The sequence below is a fragment of the Haemaphysalis longicornis genome, unplaced genomic scaffold (genome assembly GCF_048455015.1).
Source record: "Haemaphysalis longicornis isolate Haplotype H1 unplaced genomic scaffold, Haemaphysalis longicornis Haplotype H1 scaffold_12, whole genome shotgun sequence".
In the NCBI taxonomy this organism is placed as follows: domain Eukaryota; kingdom Metazoa; phylum Arthropoda; class Arachnida; order Ixodida; family Ixodidae; genus Haemaphysalis; species Haemaphysalis longicornis.
In genome coordinates, this window is record NW_027526225.1 from 79,251,957 (window position 1) to 79,270,004 (window position 18,048).

Here is an 18,048-nt window from a genome sequence, read left to right on the forward strand (position 1 = left end):
GTCTGCTTTTTCCGCGCCACCCACCCACCCACCCGCCCGCCCGCCCGCCCGCCCGCCCGCCCGCCCGCTCGCTCGCTCACTCACTCACTCACTCACTCACTCACTCACTCACTCACTCACTCACTCACTCACTGGTGACTAATATGCGTCATGAGTGTTTCCACTGTCACGTAAGTTGACATGCACGGTGAGGCCCAGGCACGTTTGGAAGGCCTGCGCCTGCATGCCTTGCAGTTCCTTCATACTGTGCGACACGTACCAGAAAGTACAGACAGGCTGTACCGTGGGTAACCCAAGAATAGAGCATTGTATGGCTGCAACATAGATTTCGTTGGCGTTCCCCACATTTTGCCGGGTATGAACTGGAGAATATGGGCCACTGCAGACAGCCTGTTTCAAATAACGCACGTGGGGGCGCCAAGAAAGGCCTCTGTCGACAACTACGCCGAGAAACTTGTGATGTTTCGCGTAAGAGACCCTTCCACCCCTCATTGTAAAAGGGCATGAATGCATAGGTTTCCGTGAGAACGCAAGCCCTGCGCATTTTATTTGCTGGTAGATGCTTGCGACCCCTGTCTATACAGAGGAACTGATCAAGTCTGCAACCTTTTGCGGGTGCGGTCGCACGTGCCGACGAGTCACTTCGTTTGCAAAGATGCGAATATAACCCGCTTATATCGACAGAGACAGAGATAACCATGAGGTAGAGATAATTAAATAAGAATGGGGTAAAGTGCATTCGGCAGGCATTCTCAGATAATGAATGGTAGCTTTGAGAACGACTCAGCGAGCAATGGAACGGAAGATGATAGGTGTAACATTAAGGGACAAAAAGAGAGCGGAGTGGGTCAGGGAACCAACGCGTTTTAAGAACATATTAGTATAAATTAAGGAGAAGAAATGGGCGAGGGCAGGGCATGTAATGCGAAGGCAAGATAACCGTTGGTTATTAAGGGTAACAGAGTGGAACCCTATAGAGAAGGCAAGCGTGGCAGGGGGCGGCAGAAAGTGAGGTAGGCAGATGAGATCAAGAAGTTTGCGGGGATAAATTGGTCGCAGTTAGCACAGGACCGGTATAATCGGAGATCTATGGGAAATGACTTTACCCTGCAGTGGGCGTAGGCAGGCTGATGATGACGATGATATCGACAGATGAACCGTTCTTGGAGCGGAGCTTGTAAGGCCGATGAGGGGAAGTTGAACAATATGGGGCTCCTCCCTGGGGTATTTACAGTGTATTGACGTTGGGCTATGTAGAGCCATCACAAGGAATGTCCTCACCAAGATGTTGCGCCGCACCAATTGGGAGACACTGCCGACAAGCCCCACCGCCTGCAGTGCTTTAAGAATGGCATCATGCTCCACGTTGTCATACGCTGCTTTAACGTCCAGGAACTATCGCAGCGCATATACGCTTGACGCGTCACTGCTGCTGAAAAAAGTTACCAGGTTATTATCTTTATAATGTGTAAAACTATTTTTATACTGTGCCCCGTAAGTAGGTAAGAGACTTTTTTCTTCTCCAACCTCTGTTGCATGGCCGCCCCACGATTGGGTGTGTTCCACCCCCTAAGGAACAACAACAGCCACTGAATAAAACACTGCGCATACTTTGAGGTTTTTGCTTTACAGTGCTGTCCAAAACGGCTTTGCACTGCTGGGGTCCGGCTGCCCCCTCCCTCTCCTGGGATCCGCTGTCAGTGTGGGGAGAAGCTAGGTCGAACCCCAGCTCTGCTGTATCTCTAGCCGTGCACCACTAGTGTAACGCTGCGACAATTTTTTTTACAAGATACAGTTTAAACCCATCGTCTGAATCACCGTCACTGGGCGCTGAGTACAGCTTGGCGTCCTCGCAGTCCGCGTCAGTTTGGAGGCTGGCGCGCTTCCTGGAAGCGGCGCGCGCGCCGGTGGATCGACGTCGCACGGTTACTCCGAAGGATCCCTGTCCATCACCGCTTGGAAAAAAGCGGTGTCCCGCAGGTTTAAAGCAAAAAACATCAACCACAAATAGTCGCAGACTAAATTAAACCAACCGTCGCTGGCGTGCACTCTAAACTTTTTTTCCACCCATATACTCCCTAGAGGTTCTTTTTCGCCTGTCCTCTAGTGATCCTCCTTGTAGGAGTTTTTTTTACTACATGGAACAGGGAGGTTTTGTTTACCTCCTCAAAACAGGGTGTTTTTAGGTGATAGAAAGGAGGTAGTTAGGGAGTGTTAAAGGAGCCATGAAGAGAAAATACAACTTTGTTTAGTTTGAAAGACCTAGGATTCAGTTTCCCACTCAGCTACATTGCAGCCACAAAAGATGTTTTTTTAACGAAAAAAAGCAAGAATTATTTAAAAACTTTCAAATTTTGCGCCACAGTGACGTGTTATGAGCAAGAATGACGTCACACGGGCCAACAATAAAACATAATTTTCAGTGCGTTAACTGCACGTTAGCATTCAAGTGATGCGGTCAAATGGAACTAGAGGCCCCATTACAGACGTCCAGTCATGTGTCGTCGCGACAGGTCAGTTAGGCGGCGGTCAATCGCAAAAACAAGGTTTCGTGACGTCATAGAAAAGTTGCGGGAAATTGGCTAGGGGGTCGCGACTGCTTCCCACGCTTTCTTTAATATCTCCGTTATTTGTTCGAAGATTGCGGTGATATTGGTATCATTGTTATCGGAACTAAGCAGTCTTTCTAATAAGCCCAACTTGTATTTTGTCTTCATGGCTCCTTTAAGAAATGTTAGGGAGAATTTAAGGAGATCAAAATGGAGTATTCTTTGCTTCCTCAAGGCGTTTTTAAGTGATGTTTATGGACTTTTTAGGCGGTTGAATAGGAGCCTAATATGGCTCCCTTGGGGAGTACTTATGTTATTTTAGGGGCGTTTTGAGGAGGTTCAAGGGAAGCATATATTTCTTTTGAATGGAGTTTTGCAAAGTTGGGGCGGTTTTGTAGGCCTTCCGAAATGAGTTTTTTCAAGGCCACAAGGGAGAGTTTCTAGTTCCCTGCGGGAGTACTGATTTCACACGGTTTTTCTCGGTTTCAGGTTTATTTCAAACGAACTTTCGCATACAAGTTTACATGGTACATGGTGTACACAAGGAGGCTCCGAAATAAAAACTTAGGGCGACCTCCTATAAGAAATCAAAAATGGTAAATTGCTAAAAACACGCCAGTTAGGAATGGAAGACAGCAATAGAGTGCTAGTTGAACAAACCGTAGAATTAATATTACTACAAGAACTGGAAATACGCGAAAAACAAAGATAGGCGCAAACACAACCACATGGTAAGTGAAATCATTATATAATAATAGCGGATCGAGAACGCGTCAGTACTTATCAGAACTTATCAGAACGCATCAGCACTCAGTACACAAAGTGAAAAAAATGGTTGCAGTGGTTTACAACAACAAAACATTTTCAGTTGGTGGTGAAATGAGCGATCTGTGTGCTAGTTGAACAAACTGTAGAAACAATATTACTACAAGAACTGGAAATACGCGAAAAACATATAGGCACAAACACAACGGCATGGTAAGTGACATCATTATATAATACTAGAGGATTGAGAACACGTGAGTACTTATCAGTACGCATCAGTACTCAGTACACAAAGTGAAAAAAATGGTTGCAGTGGTTTAAAACAACAAAAAAATTTTTCAATTGGTGGTGAAATGAGCGAGAGCTGTGTAACGATTTGATATTGAAAGGTAACGAGCATTTTGTAGATGGTAAAGGCACAAGAGATAAATGATGTAGGAGACAGACAGCAATGAGATGGCTATGGATAAATGAGTAATATAAAGAACGAGAAATATGCTGCGGAAAATACCAGTGCGTTTTGATAAAGACACAAATCCGCCTTGAAAAGTGACCCAGTCTGAGGGGTTAATTGCAAGGATATAGAACAGAATGGGTGGTATCGCGACAGCTTCTTCAGAGTGAGAAGAAGCAGCCATGTAATTCGTGTTTTTCCGATAATTTTGAGTTGATTCATTTGGCACCAGTTGCCAACATTATTTAGATAGTTGTTTCAAGTTATATTAGTTGGTTAATATTATTGCTTCACTTAAAGATAGCTGTATTACCAGCATACAGAAGGGCCTATCAAATATCCCCGGTTCAGTAAAAAAAAGAAAACGTCAGAAACATAATACGAAATTCTTTAAACTACTATTCAATGATTACAGGATTGAAAACAAATAAAATATTGGTGAGGGATATTGATGCGATAAAAAGTTATTTAGTTCTAAATCCTTCACACGTGGATTCGTGCTGGCAAGGTCCAAAAAGGCATGTTCCACAAACGTTAGAGCTCTGTGTGCCTTCTTGGGATATTGAATGTTGAAAACCCAGAACGATGCAAACAGACTACACAGTCCTCCCAGTAAAGATGATGCAGTCAAGACACTCTGGCCATCGATGCGGAGGCTAATTTCCCCGTTCCCGGAATGCAGGCAGGGAGTCAAAGGAACATCTACCTGAAAAAGCAAAAAAAAAAAAAAAAGCCCCACATGTAAAATTCAAAACAGACACTATGGTTAAATGAACTTAATAATTCGGTACAGTAATAAAATTGTTATGCCAGGTTCCCTGCGAAGATTCAGTACTTAAATTAGGAATGCAAAGGCTTCATAAAACCAAGTGCCAGTACATTAACCATCGTGGCTTTTGCAGCAATAAAAAAGATATTACGTCCGCACAATATACTCGAGCACAACTTTAAATGACAGTGAAGTTAAAATGCAAGTCTCTCTAGGTTGATAGATTAGCTCACGGAGAACACTATTATACCCCTCTTACACCTGGCATTTTTTTAAAATAAGGTTGAAACTAGCAAAAACACGTTTTCACCGGAAGGGCTTAAGTGGCCTGACGCGCACAACTTCTTTCTTGGCTGCCGCTGGATGGTGCTACTCGTCCATACTTGGGGTGGCAGTACCGCTTTCCAAGAGAGCATGCGAGCTACGCATGAGAAAATCGTTCGACGCCAAAACTTGCGGGGCCTCAAAAGGCCAATGTTTTTCTTCAGTGAAGCGTAAATACTGATCACAGGTCCAATGGAGAAACATTTTGCTTAGTGGTCTCGACGGCAAATGACGGGGGAGTTTGGGGAAGCATGAGCGATTTGACCGGAACTGACCAAACTGCTTGGTACGTGGTAATGTTGTATTCAGTTGCTTGTATACTGCTATTAATCACCGCTGCTTCACTTGCTTCCGGTTTATCCTGATGCAAACAGCGACTGCAGTCGTGTTTGCGTCACGTTTGATGAGCAGTTGAACAGCGATTTCTCAGCACTTAAGGCACCTTGGCACTAAATCAATGCTGAAATGGCTATGCGGAGGTCCGACTTCCGTTTGAAATCAACTTGCTGGTTGTCTTCAATGACCCTTTAACAACAAGTTACCCTTATGCCTCATCACTGCAACCGATTGTTCCTCCGTGTGGTGCAAAGTGTGTTACTGTGATTATTTTCAACGTGAAACGAACCGTTTCTGTGTTTCTGTGATTTGTAGGACTGATTCTGCTATTAATTACTGCAGTGACAACAAGCTATGAAAGAAAATCCCGCCATCTCCACGAAGTGAATGATGATGAGAGGGGCGAATCTAAAATGCTTATCAGCAGACAATGTGACGCATTAAGTGCAAGCTGCTTTCATAGTGTGTGCATTGACATTATGATATGGCCCCCTGGCAGAATGATGCGCTGCGCGAGATTTTGCCGTACCTAAAAGGACAGGCAACTCATTTTTACGGAGTATAGGATAACACATGAAGACGGCACAAGCGCACACTCGCAACTAGTTTATTATTGCACAATTCAAAGCTTTATATGCCCAAGCGCCCAATAGCCGCGCCCCCAATGCGTCACAGTTCTCGGCGCACTCAGCCGAAAATACTAAAAAACCGTAACAACAAAACCACAAAACGAACTTTGAGGCGTACGAAAGGCGAAAAATCAGCAAAGATAACCGCATCATACATGGATTAAGACCCCCCTCCCACCCCCAACACGCATTCCCAGAAGAAGCACCGAAATAGCGCTCAATGTGCGTCTAAAAATGCGACTTCTCGATTAAGCAGGGCGATAGAGGGATGACTGATACATTCGGAACCAGCTTTTCTGATGTGGCTGGCTTATATACAATTTCTCGCGTTTGCTGGTTCTTATGTCGCAAAAGGATGGCTGTGCGCTCAAACACAGGGACACAATCAGGTCTGCATGCGCGGTAATGAGAAGATAAGTGGCTCAGGTCACGTTGAAAAATGAAAAAAAAATATACGGTACTTTTAGACGTCGTACGCTCGAGTTTGTGACAACGTACCCGTGTGCGGCTCTGTCCTGAAGTTCGGAGAAATGCAGGCGGGTTGTGTTATATTTCTCGTCTTGCATTACGCTTTCTTTTATATATTAGCGCCCTCTTTCCCGATCTCTCTACCTTCCTTCCCGCTTCCGTCTGACTGCGCTAATTTTCGCCAGCACGAAGTAACCGTCGCGTTGCTTTGAAACGACGCCGCGCGCGACAAACGATTTTATCTCGAATGCCCTGTTACAAACCGGCCTACAAAAGAATGCGAACGCATACCCCAAAACCCATAAACAAGTAAAATAATACGAGTGTGCGCTTTTTTCTTTGCCCGTGCGTGTACGAGCTGTGCGCTAGCGGCACGGGTACCCGGGTACTTCGCTGTTAACCCTATCCAAACGTTTGACAAACGCATCGACTGATGAAAGACCACTTACCAGCAAGCTGTCCACACCTGTCGCCGTATCCAAATGCTGTTTGCGGCTGTTCCTCGTGTGACAGGAGCGCATGAAACTCTTTCCACCAAATGGCACTACTAGTCCTTCACAAATACGAGAAAACGACGGCCCAAGCCGAGGCTTGAAGCTTCGGCCGCGCCGAGTCACCGGCCGCGCTGCGTTGATAGCACAGAGATTGTTTACATCCGGGCAGCCAGTCGTGCCGCCAGGGCAAGTTGAGTCGCTGCAGTCGGGTGCGTTGGCGCGCTGGCACGAGAATTTAAATCGTCTATGTATGCGCAAGCAAGCGAAGCAGATGAACATTGCAATTGTTTGCAACGGCGAGAACTGCCTCTTCGTTAGCAGCAGAGTTTGACAACACCTATCGCCAAAATAAACAGATTGAGACAACACGGCCGCGCTCTCTGCCTGTGATCGCGCTGGTTGAAGCATCTATACGGGTATACGTACGGTATTGGTTTTGTAGCTGGGTGCAACCGTCGCGTCCTGCTCACTCGTTCTAATTAGCATTAGGCCACGGTTGAAGTGTTGGTGCACGGAGACAACAGAAGACTAACATGGCGACCGCCCGCTTGAGATGATTACCTCAGATAGGGCGTTTATTGTGGACGAGGTAGTATGCAAGGAACGGAACGCCATCTCACAAATGGTGTTAAGTAGTTCTAAATCCTCCCTTTTGCTACCCGGATGGGCAACGGTACTACCATGGAGGTTCGTCCACTTCTTTAGATCATGCCTAGGGAGTACATTTTTTGCTATAGGTACTTTTCAGGGCACATTACTTGATTAAAACTCCATTTCCGGCTAGTTTGCGTTTACAGTGTGGTGCACTGTCTATAACGAGACGACAGCCCGTGCCGTCCACCATGCCGCCATTCAACATCACAGAACATATGTGCTGCGAACGCCCTCTCAATTACATAGTCCATTATTAAATTGTTTTAATTATATACCCCAATGCGCCTGTGATTTAACCACGAAGCATGTATATATAGGAGGGGAAACAGCTCGCTGTGTGGGCGAGTGACCAGATAACGTCACAATGAGGGGACTATGAAGCTTCGTAGCTGCAAAGGCGAATGAGATGATAGCGACAATTGCATGGACGAAATGATAGCGGCCACAATTCATGCCGGGGCTGTGCAGTAAAATGCCGATCGCGGCCGGGCCACGCAGTTACTTCTTATCTTAACCTTGGTCAAGTGCATGTGACGTTATCTGGTCGCCCAAGGAAGCGCCGTTCCCCCCCCCCCCCCCCCCTTCCTGTCTTGTTCTTGCTCCGAAGATTCAACATAGCTAAGGCTAACAGTTTTAGGCTTAGCAGCCGCCGAAGGAGTTAAATAATGGTTTGAAATGCGCATCTCACAACACAGCACGAAGCCTTCGCCTGAACGGGTGTTTTATTTATTTACAGGCCCCGTTACGGTCCCTGTTACACGGTCGCGGTGCTGTTCGAGAGTTACAACAGAGCGAATAACTGAGAGCGCTCGCGGTACGGTACCGCTGCCGCATCGATGCGGCTCCAAATCTCATGGAGTCCAAATTTTCGTCCCCTACGTAAATTCGATCTTTGCAGGAAGCATATGTTGAGCGCCGTTAAACCAAACAGTTGTGCGATCACTATCGAGACGACAAAGCGTAGACTTGCAATGCCGCATCGGGCGTACAGATGGAGAAGTGCCCGGTATACCGCCCTAGGTAGTTTACCAGCGCATCTGCGCATGCGCAAAAGAGCCGTAACCGCGCAGCCATCATGCATGGGCGCCGGCCTGTCTGTCTGTCTGTCCGTCCGTCTGTCCATCTGTCTGTCTGTCTGTCTGTCTGTCTGTCTGTCTGTCTGTCTGTCTGTCCTTCGATTCAACCGCTCGGTCGAAAGTAAAAAGAATACTGAAACGAGAAGTTTATCTGGGCATAACTTTTCCAACCAACCAAATATGGTGCCACACACTTCATACTTGTCAACATTGTTGAGGAAAAAGAAAACGTACGGCATATTTGACGCAAAACATCAATACAAAACTGGTACAGTGTTCGTTTAATTGAAAATAGATGTGCGCCTGGCCGTTTTCGATAGTAAATATAAAATACGCGGTAAAGACAATACTTTGACACTAAAATACAAAAATTATGCACCCGTCCGTCAAACGACGGCGATGGTTGAACGCGAAGCTTTTTCGTGAGGGATTCCTCTGTTGATGAGAAAACCTAAAGTAGGCTTCACCAGTGAAAGAGTAAGTTTGAGGCAGAGTGCGCTTTACAGGTGGAAGTTGGCTTTCCTGCAGTGTGTTTTGGGGTAGACAACAGACGCCATCAGTCAGACGTAGAAAGCTCGTGTGTGTTAAGTAGTCTCCCCTATGTCCGTGTGTAAACCGCGCTGTCTTCTCCTAATCATGTTAAACCAACACGCCCAGATAGCCACGTTAGTGCATTTCATCTCCGCTTTAAGCTTCGACCATGTCGGAATGAATGGCGCATTGAATAAACGTCGGCTCCATAAATCGAGGGTCCCAGGTTCTATTCCGACCGCAGGAATGATTTTTTTTTTCTTTCACTTTACCCACGATCATCATCATAGTCTGAGAAAGTTGGCTTTCCTGACGTGGGTTTTGACGTGGACTACAGACGCCATCAGTGAGACATAGAAAGCTCCGCTTTAAAAGAGCACGCGCCAGATCCTAGATCACATGGGGCATTCCACATCCAACCGTGTTTATCATTGCAGGAGCGGGACGGAAGGGAAATAGAGTGAGATGTGGGCGAGGAGGGAATATAGACATTAACGTGGCAGGGGCGGCACAAGACTATCGTATTTCGACGACATTTGCAGCGAAGTCAGCAGAAAGGCGGCCATTTTTTTCGTATAACAATTAACGTTGCCGCTGTAATGTGCTCATGACGTCAGTTCCAAAAGTTACAATGCCACGCTATGATTGGCATTGTAACTTTTGGAACTGACGTCATGAACACAAGCCGCGGTTTTACGGCAAAAGCTGTTTTAAGCCTCACTGCGCGTCACGAAAACCATAGGCAGCAGCTGAGCGAATTTCGCTCTAGTTTCTCAATTAGGAAAATTTTATGGTGATTGAGGGGTTTGCCTTGTATTATAGGTCCGGTAGCATGCAGCGACATTTCGTTTCTAGAATAAAATAGAACCGGCAGTTGCCAGTTGCCCGGTGCAATTGAGTACAATTGTCAAATAGTTACTACAGTCAATTAAATAGCGCGCTTGAAAGTGACCTGAAGGGTGGCGAACCACTCTTACATCCGGCGAAATGAGTAGAAGTGACCCAGGCAAACATCTTTGCATAAAAAGGCCGACATTCCGGGCAGCCGTCTACCTGACCTCAGCTGCGGTTGTATGTTCGCCAACTGGCGGTATACGTGCACTGCGGACAACAAAGCGGTTCTTTGAGCTGTCGCTGCACGGCCGACGACTTCACGGACGAGGTGCCCTCACTGGTGCCAAAGGGCGACGGACCTGCCTGCTCTTCCTGGGCGTCGAGTCGACCTTCGATCGGCTGCCACACTCCGGTATGTACGGCACCGTTGACGACCCGGAAGTGTAGAGGGCGTAGCCCCACATTCATGCACGCAGCTTATACTTTTTGCTCTACTTACCTTTCCAGCTCCTCGTTTCTTTAAAAAAAAAAAAAAAAAACAGACGCTACGGTGGCCATTTTCGTTTTCTTACGGGCCTGTACTCCTTTTCCCATCAACATTGCGGGGTACGACGATAGTCCACAGCTGAGTTTATAGACGTCACGCGTCGTTAGCAAGAAATAGATAAAGCTGAAAAGGGTGAAGCGTTTCTTTTTTGTTTTCTGCATGCAGGAACGCTGTGTAAACAACTGCACCTGTGTATGCCGTGTACACAACCGCTCTTGTTCGCAAAGCGCTCGTCAAAATGAATCTCGTTACGAAGACAACGTTACCCACGCAGAACAGGGTAGGCTATAGTGTGGGGGGAAAATCACGCTATGCATCGCCATCCGCACTCCTAGTACAGGTCACGCGTATTATGTCATGTTACGACTTAAAAAGGTCATATGGTACAATTTTGGTCCCCCATAGCCCCGGCACTACGTACTACACTGTCTTGGTTCGGCCAACGCCGCCCCACCGGTGTAGTCTCAGCAGCATGACGTCACAGCACTGAACGCCGACACGCATGCGCAGAAGCAGACAAGACGAGGCGGCCTACTTCTAAATAGACGTTTATTTATTTTGATTCAAGTTGCCTTCCCCGTGACCAGGAAGCACACAACAACAACAAAGTGCCCAAATAACAGAGCGGCATCAAAAATACGACACACACTGTCGAACACCACGTGTAGAAAAAAGTCGGAACAGCAGCGTGGTCCACAAGAGGGAATTAAAAAAAAGAGACGGCCTCACGGCAACATGCCCGCAACACGCTTAAAAATGTGGTAGAGAAGTTTAGCACAAAACCCACGGAATTCGAGTTATAATCCACCATGTTTCACCGAGATAAATGAAGGCGTCGTGAAAAGCATTTGTTTCTTGTGTTGAAGGCACTTAGTTGAGCAAGACATGTAAAAGCACGCGCACCACAATGAGACCATCAGTTTTTTTTTTTTTTAGAACTCCGAATGTCCTAGCCAGGCATAGTTGAATATAAAGCCACTTTACAAGGTTAACACAGTTGGTAAATGGCCGCTTGTTTGTAGCAGACGACAAATGTGTGGGCTCAAGCTGGCAACGAGAGCGAACCTTGAAGCAGACGACTGATTGCGTTTCAGTTTACACAGACGATAACCAAGAAAAAAAAAGCAAGACTGCGATGAAAGCAGCTTTCATTATTTTATTTTTCACTACAAAGGAAGCAGGAGATTTAGGATGATGCAAGAAAAAGAAAAACGCGCACATACAATTCATCTAGGACAGTTAGGATTTCAGAAAAGTAGACGCTGCAACGGCTGGCGGGAGCGAGCAAACTGACAGGCTAATTTATCATCGTCTGGCCAGCGATATTTTGTCGTCTGCAAACCCAAGCGACTTGGTTATTACCCCAGGAAGACAATTTGTGTCCTTTATTGAAGGGCTAAAAACGTGTAGCCCCATTATAGGCAGTGCAAAGTTGGAATATTTCCTGCATTTACCAGTAAAAAATAAAAACAACGAAGGCCGTAAAGTTGGCGCAAGAATATCCGAGCAAAAGTGGAAAAGTTTTGCTCGCACATTTTCCCCCCCGAAAATCACAACGCGTTACAACCTTTTATCGCACGCATAGATCTGCATGTATACAATAGGCTTTAGGGGTAGGCAATAAGTGAATCCAACACGCAGTCATTCAACGAAGCCAGTTTTCTTTTACAAAAACATTCTGGCGGCGATACGCAGAAACCAGAAGCTGCATTATTTTAGTAAACAGAACGTAACAGTCTCAAAAACTCTTAGCAGAAAATCGCAATACGATGTCCTTTCAGCGATATTACACCTAGAAGCCAACGCGTTCATGCTAGTTTTATACAATATAAATGAACGTATATATTTAGAAGCTTACTACGTAACTCTTAGCTATCTACGTTGGGCCGTTCATGGTCCTTGACAGACTTCAACTACGTCATACGTGTACGCCGACGCCATTAGCGGGCATTTTGGTTCACTAAACGCTTTTTCGAAGCCATAGAAACACCAACAATTAGATACAACGGCACGCGTCACATCTGACAACAGGAACCACCGGGATATCTTGGAGTGCAGCCTTGTATTCAGATAGTCCCGAACATAATGTCTTTACTGACTATAAAATTAAAAAGAAAGCCCACCAAATAAAAACAAGCTGATTTCCAGAAGTAACTGCGGCACACAGGGGAAATTACTTAAGAAAAAAAAAAAAAACGGCTGTACATACTTGGTGCTGACAGAATACCGGGCGCTAAGAAAACAGCGAGAGTTAATTTCGTGGACACGCTTTCGGGGACAGTAGCAGACGTACTCTTTTTGAAAGCTATTAACGGCAGCTCAACGTAAAAAAACTGCGCCACATTTTAGCATGTGAGGCGACACGTAAATCCACTTGAGAACACAAAACTTTCTCCGAAACAGAGAAACAAAAAAATCTGGAAGGCGCGTAATTTGAAAGACGATTTAATTCCTGGTTGACCGCATACCCTTCGTGTTCTGAACTGAACAACCGCCTCACCGCAACACATTGCTTCCAACGCCGTTTCGCCTCAAAAAGCTGAACTGGATACTTAAAGATCATCCATGCTTCAAGCGTGTTTTTGAACAAGCGTTCCCAAAATGGCGAACTACGTAGGTCGGCTAGGTTGAACGTCGCTCTGTAATAGGGTACTGCAGACAACTCCACGATATTCCAGAGTTGTCCACTCTCTGCACATTGGTGTGACCGTACCACTGGCGACGCGGTAGGCGGCTCGTCCTTTTTTTAATATAAAAATAGCAATAAGTACCGGATTATCTAATTAAGGTATGGGGGCGCTGCTTTCAGCGGACATCGAAAAATGCCCCCGCAAGTTCTAACGGCCGTTTTTTTCCCCATAGGCTGGCAGACAAGGAAAGAAGGACGTGGCAACGAAACATGCTGAGCAAACACAGCCCCCGCACTTCTTTTTCCCCGTTTTTCGAAATCGTCTGCTCATGCATACGCGACGCCCGAAAACGAGAGAGACCCTTTTTGTAGTTGTTGGTTTGGTTTTATTTCTCCCGCGCTTTACGCAAACGCGGATGTCGATGCAGGTGGCATACGATCAAACAGGGCCAGCCGCCGAGGTACGGGAACACGCCAACTCCTCTTTATCAGCGAACCGAAGCGGCCCCAAAGGGCGCAAAAAGAAAGGAAAAGCTTGCGGGGTTTACTGGGTCATAAAAGTCGCCCGCTACGGGGCGCTGATCAAACGGCCTGATAAGACTTTCCGAATTTTCCACCCTAAAAAGAACGGAAAGGTGAAAAAGGTGGTTCGTACGCGCCACGGATAGTTCAGTGCCTTGGTGCGGCTACGGAGGGTGGTTACAATAAAAATAAACTTTAAACGAATGCAAAAAAAAAAAAAAAAAAGATGAGGGGAGAGTCACAGGGAGGAAAGAGTACGGAGAAGGAACAACTGCAAGGCGTATCTGCCCTGTCAACTGCACCACTTCCAGTGTGTGTGTTTTTTGCTTTTGTTTTGTTAAGACTGAGCAGAGACTCCTTGTGAAGAAAAAAACAAACTTCAGATAAAATTGGTTGAGCATTCGAGAAATGAAGCGCTTCCTTGATTTGAGATCACCAGCCCTCTGGGGTGCAATGAGATATCGAATGGGTTCCGTGATCTGTGCAAGCCGCATAGGACAGGGACAGAAGATAAAGAAGGAAAATCAAAGGAACCAAACAATTTTTTTTTACTTTTTTTGCTTTTCGAACTATTGCCGCGTCTTTTTGAAAACGAACCCGGTAGACCGCGTAGGGTGCGGCACACATTTCAGGCGGAAGTTTCTGGGAAGATTCCGCGAGCTCAAATCAGATCTCTCAGTTTCCGGGACGACTGGCGACAACGCTGCGATAGCAAACGCTCTTCCTTTCGAACTACGAAGTTTGTCCAGAGAACTCCGCCGCAGTCATAGGGGCTGATGCCCCGAATATCGATATTATCGTGGACGCTTAGAACGAAGCGACTAACGTAAAACAGTGTTGACGAATAAATCGCGACAGCTAGTTTTCTAGTTTTTTTACTATCTTTCCAAACGCTATGAAATTTATAGAGGGAAAGAGGATCCAAGCGAAGTGGCTTCTGCAACCGGTCTCCGTAGTATATATGTGTAGCCTGAATGACAGCGAAGGTGATGACAGGTTTCCGTCCACTCCTGTCGGTGTAAGAGCATTGCGTCACCCGAAGCGGTTGCAAAGTACATGTCATGGCGTTTCCGCGATTTAAAAATGGCGCCTCAAGTCAGGTCAATGGACAGTGATACACCGGGGAGGAAGAACAGAACTTCGGCAAGAACTAGTGAGTTCAAGCTCTGTGATCGGCGAAATTTCGTCGAAATTCACTTTTTTTTTCCTTCGTTCACCATTACATCTATTGGTTTTGAATCCTGAACGTTGCCAGTGGGAGTAACGCAAGACAAGGCCTTACCGACAACTCTGTCAACAGGCGTAATTGGATTGGTGGAACGGAAGGAATTTCATCATCACAATCGCTGCATGGTCACTCTGCGGCACTCTGCGGATAGTGCGTGCGCTCCAAAAATCCGGACTCGCACTCGCTTCACCGGTACAAGGCACGGGGACTGAAGACTAATTAGTCGACGAGGTTTTACAGACTTCTTGCAAAACTTTTCCTTCTAGCGTATAAGCCAAGAGTTTGAGATATAGAAATGTGAGGGTTAATATAAGGCACTCTCATCATCAGCAGAAGTAGTAGCAATACAAAAAAACAACAAAAAAAAAACACGACAAGGCACAATGGGGAAGTCGTTATACAAACTCCACTTCGTAAACGCGAACCGGTGAAAAACAAGCCGAGACGCGCGTACAGACCTCACGAGACAACAATGTACAGTTTTAGGAATGGTTCTCGCAGACTCCTCGCTTCAAAATTGTAACGAAGTACGACAAATAAAAGCAGACTAAGCTACATCGTCACCAAAAAAATACACAATGTTCGATCCCCGGTATAGAGCGGGGATCGAACGTAGTAGTAGTGGTAATGCGAGGTTCCCTCGCTGTGACGTCACAAGTGCTGACATACCGCGCAGACGGGAAGATACCATTTTTCACCAGCTGCTATAACAAGAAGCTGCTCGAGAATTACCGCTGCGGTTGAAGATGCTGCACAATGCGCGCCGTCTGTCGGCGTCGTATACTAACGGGAAACGGCGCGCGCTTTAAACGTCACGTGACAACCCGTTCAGCTACCGCGCGTTCACGCACATGTCAGAAGCCGCGACTTCACGCCAGGTTGCACATAGGGATGGCAGCGACACGGGTATGGGTAGACCTTTATCACCGAGTACGAAAGGGCGCGCTTGCTGCTAGTGAAAAGATGGTGACTTTACAGGCCGCCATTTTGTTCCCTCCGGGTAGCAGACGACAGAGCCGACGCCAGTGAAATGTATCATCTGAGGCCGCGAGCCACCTCCACGGGAGCTATTTTTAACACCACCGGGGATTCGGGAATTCACCTTCTTGAAAGAAAAAAGTGGCATCGCTGATTGGCTCCCTCAGCGGCACTCAGCGGTAACTTTTTTTTATGTTAAAGATGAATTTCAGAGAAAGTTTAAGATAGCAATTCCAGGACTTGTAGCTGTGTGGTTCTTTTTTAGCTTTTAAACCGTCCCAGAGTGCCACATAAAAAAAAACGCAAAAGCTGTTCAGTGAAAAGTTTAGAAACAGAATAGGGAAACCCGTTCATGGCGTCACTAGCGGGGAACCTCAAAAACAAGAACAAAAACAAACACGCTGCGGCGGCGGGAACGACGTGCACTTGTTCCGCCAGGCGCCGGTTACATCTGCTCAATGATCTTGTACTTCTGGCGCAGGTCCATCTGCATCTCCCTCGGGTCCTTCTTCTTCCGGGAGCGCAGAAGTTCCCGGAGCTCGGACGCCTTCATGGTCAGGTTGAGGCCGTCAGGTCCAGGAGGGACGTTGCCGCCATTCCTCAGCGGTGCTGGACCGGTCGCCGCCGCCGCTGCGCCGTTGTGGCTGCCGTTGGCACCATTGGCCCCCAAGCCGGCCTGCCTGGCTGCCGGTTGAGGTCCTCCCACACTGCGATGAATATCCGAGGTCCTGCGCACCTCGGAGTTGTTGATCTGCACGTCGTACGCCTTCTGGACGTCGTACGAGGCCGAGCCAGCGTCGGTCCTGTCCAGGGGCGTCGTTGTGGTTGTCGTCTTCACGGCAGTTGATGTCTCGACGACGGAGGTCTTGTGGTCGCGAGCGAAGACCGGAGAATCCCGTGGGCTCGAGGACGTGGAAGACCGCAGGTCCGAGGTCCTGGAACCTCCGCCGTTGACGGCCGCCACAGAGGAGCTCTTGTCCGAAACGGGCGTCTCGAGGCGCGGGGTTGACCGGTCGTCGCCTTCTTCCTCACTGGTCGGGGTCGGGGAGGTCGTGACGACTTCGACCGACGAGGTCTCGTCTTCCTCGTGGCTTTTGGCGGACGCTGCCTGCGAGGTCCTCTCTGCAGCGCGAGGAGGCGTCGACTGCGGGCTGGGAGTCATCAGCGGCGTGGAGCTCTTGGACAGGTCATCCTGGTGCTGCAACGGAAGCAAAGAAAAGAAAATGTAAAAGGACTGCGAACCTCTCGCGATGTGCGAGATACAAGGCATAGGCGAAACGGTGACGACTCAGATATCTACAGTTTCAAAGTATGATTATAGATTAGAAACTAAGATGTACAAGACCAAGAACAATGCAACTACTAAGAACTAGAACTAAAAAAAAATGAGGTCGCAGGGGCCGTGGATTGAACCCGCAACTTACAAATGCGATCTCGACCGCGGTCGTCATTCCGCACTTTAGTGACGTCATAATCTGGCTAGTAGGACAGCTGATGATGGTGATAATGTTGATGACAATACATAGATCCAGGCATATGCTATTTTATGACGAGAAAAAGAAACACGACACAACAAAAGTGCCAAGGAAGACAGCAGCAATCTCACAAAAAAAAAAAAAAAGAAAGAAAAGAAAGGTCTGCGAACTGTTCATAGCAACAACTGGGCAGAGGTGTCACGCTGACACGGCGCGGAAATTCAATCAACGAAGGTTCGCCGACCATTGCAAAAGAACGGCTCCCAAACAACAACAAGTGCGCCGCACAAAAAGCGCCACAGAGGCGATGACGCAAGGTCGTCACACAGCGGCCGGAATAACGTCCTTTAAGCACCCCTGGGTTCCGTCCATTCACACAGAACGCACGGGTCATTCGCGCTATTGCGTTCGCAGCACAGCACAATTCCTCGCTCCTTTGAGAAAACTCGCCGCGGCGATAATAGGGCGACGACGCGTACACGGGGAAGAGAGGGAGAGATAATGTACGATTCCAAAGAAAGAGGCAAGAAGGGGAAAGCCGAAGGAAAACAGAGCCGCATTCTGTAGAAAATAGTGGCCGCGCGCTTGCGGCGAGGTCGTGAGCCCCGAACGACGCACGAGCGTGCTTCGGCTCTCGAGTTTCACGACCGCCGGCCTAATACGCGTGTACCGCCTTTTCCCGCGCATAACGTGAAGTTATTGGCATATGGTGGGTATTTCACGGGAAAACGCTGCAGTGCTCTACGATCGCCACGAGACCAATGGCGAGTGCGAGTATCGAGACTT

The 18,048-nt window shown here is 47.3% G+C and overlaps 2 protein-coding genes across 4 annotated transcripts in view; one reads left to right on the forward strand and one right to left on the reverse strand.

Annotated features, from left to right (window-relative positions):
• The window catches only part of LOC144162848 (uncharacterized), a 369,290-nt gene that overhangs the window by 31,010 nt on the left and 320,232 nt on the right, over nucleotides 1-18,048 (forward strand). The gene's annotated exons all lie outside the window — the stretch shown is intronic.
• The window catches only part of LOC144162847 (uncharacterized), a 100,901-nt gene continuing 93,815 nt past the window's right edge, over nucleotides 10,963-18,048 (reverse strand). The window contains exon 6 of the mRNA XM_077693548.1: nucleotides 10,963-16,985. Coding sequence (XP_077549674.1) covers nucleotides 16,233-16,985 — 753 coding nt within the window. The 3' untranslated portion in view covers nucleotides 10,963-16,232. The remainder of the gene's footprint in view (nucleotides 16,986-18,048) is intronic.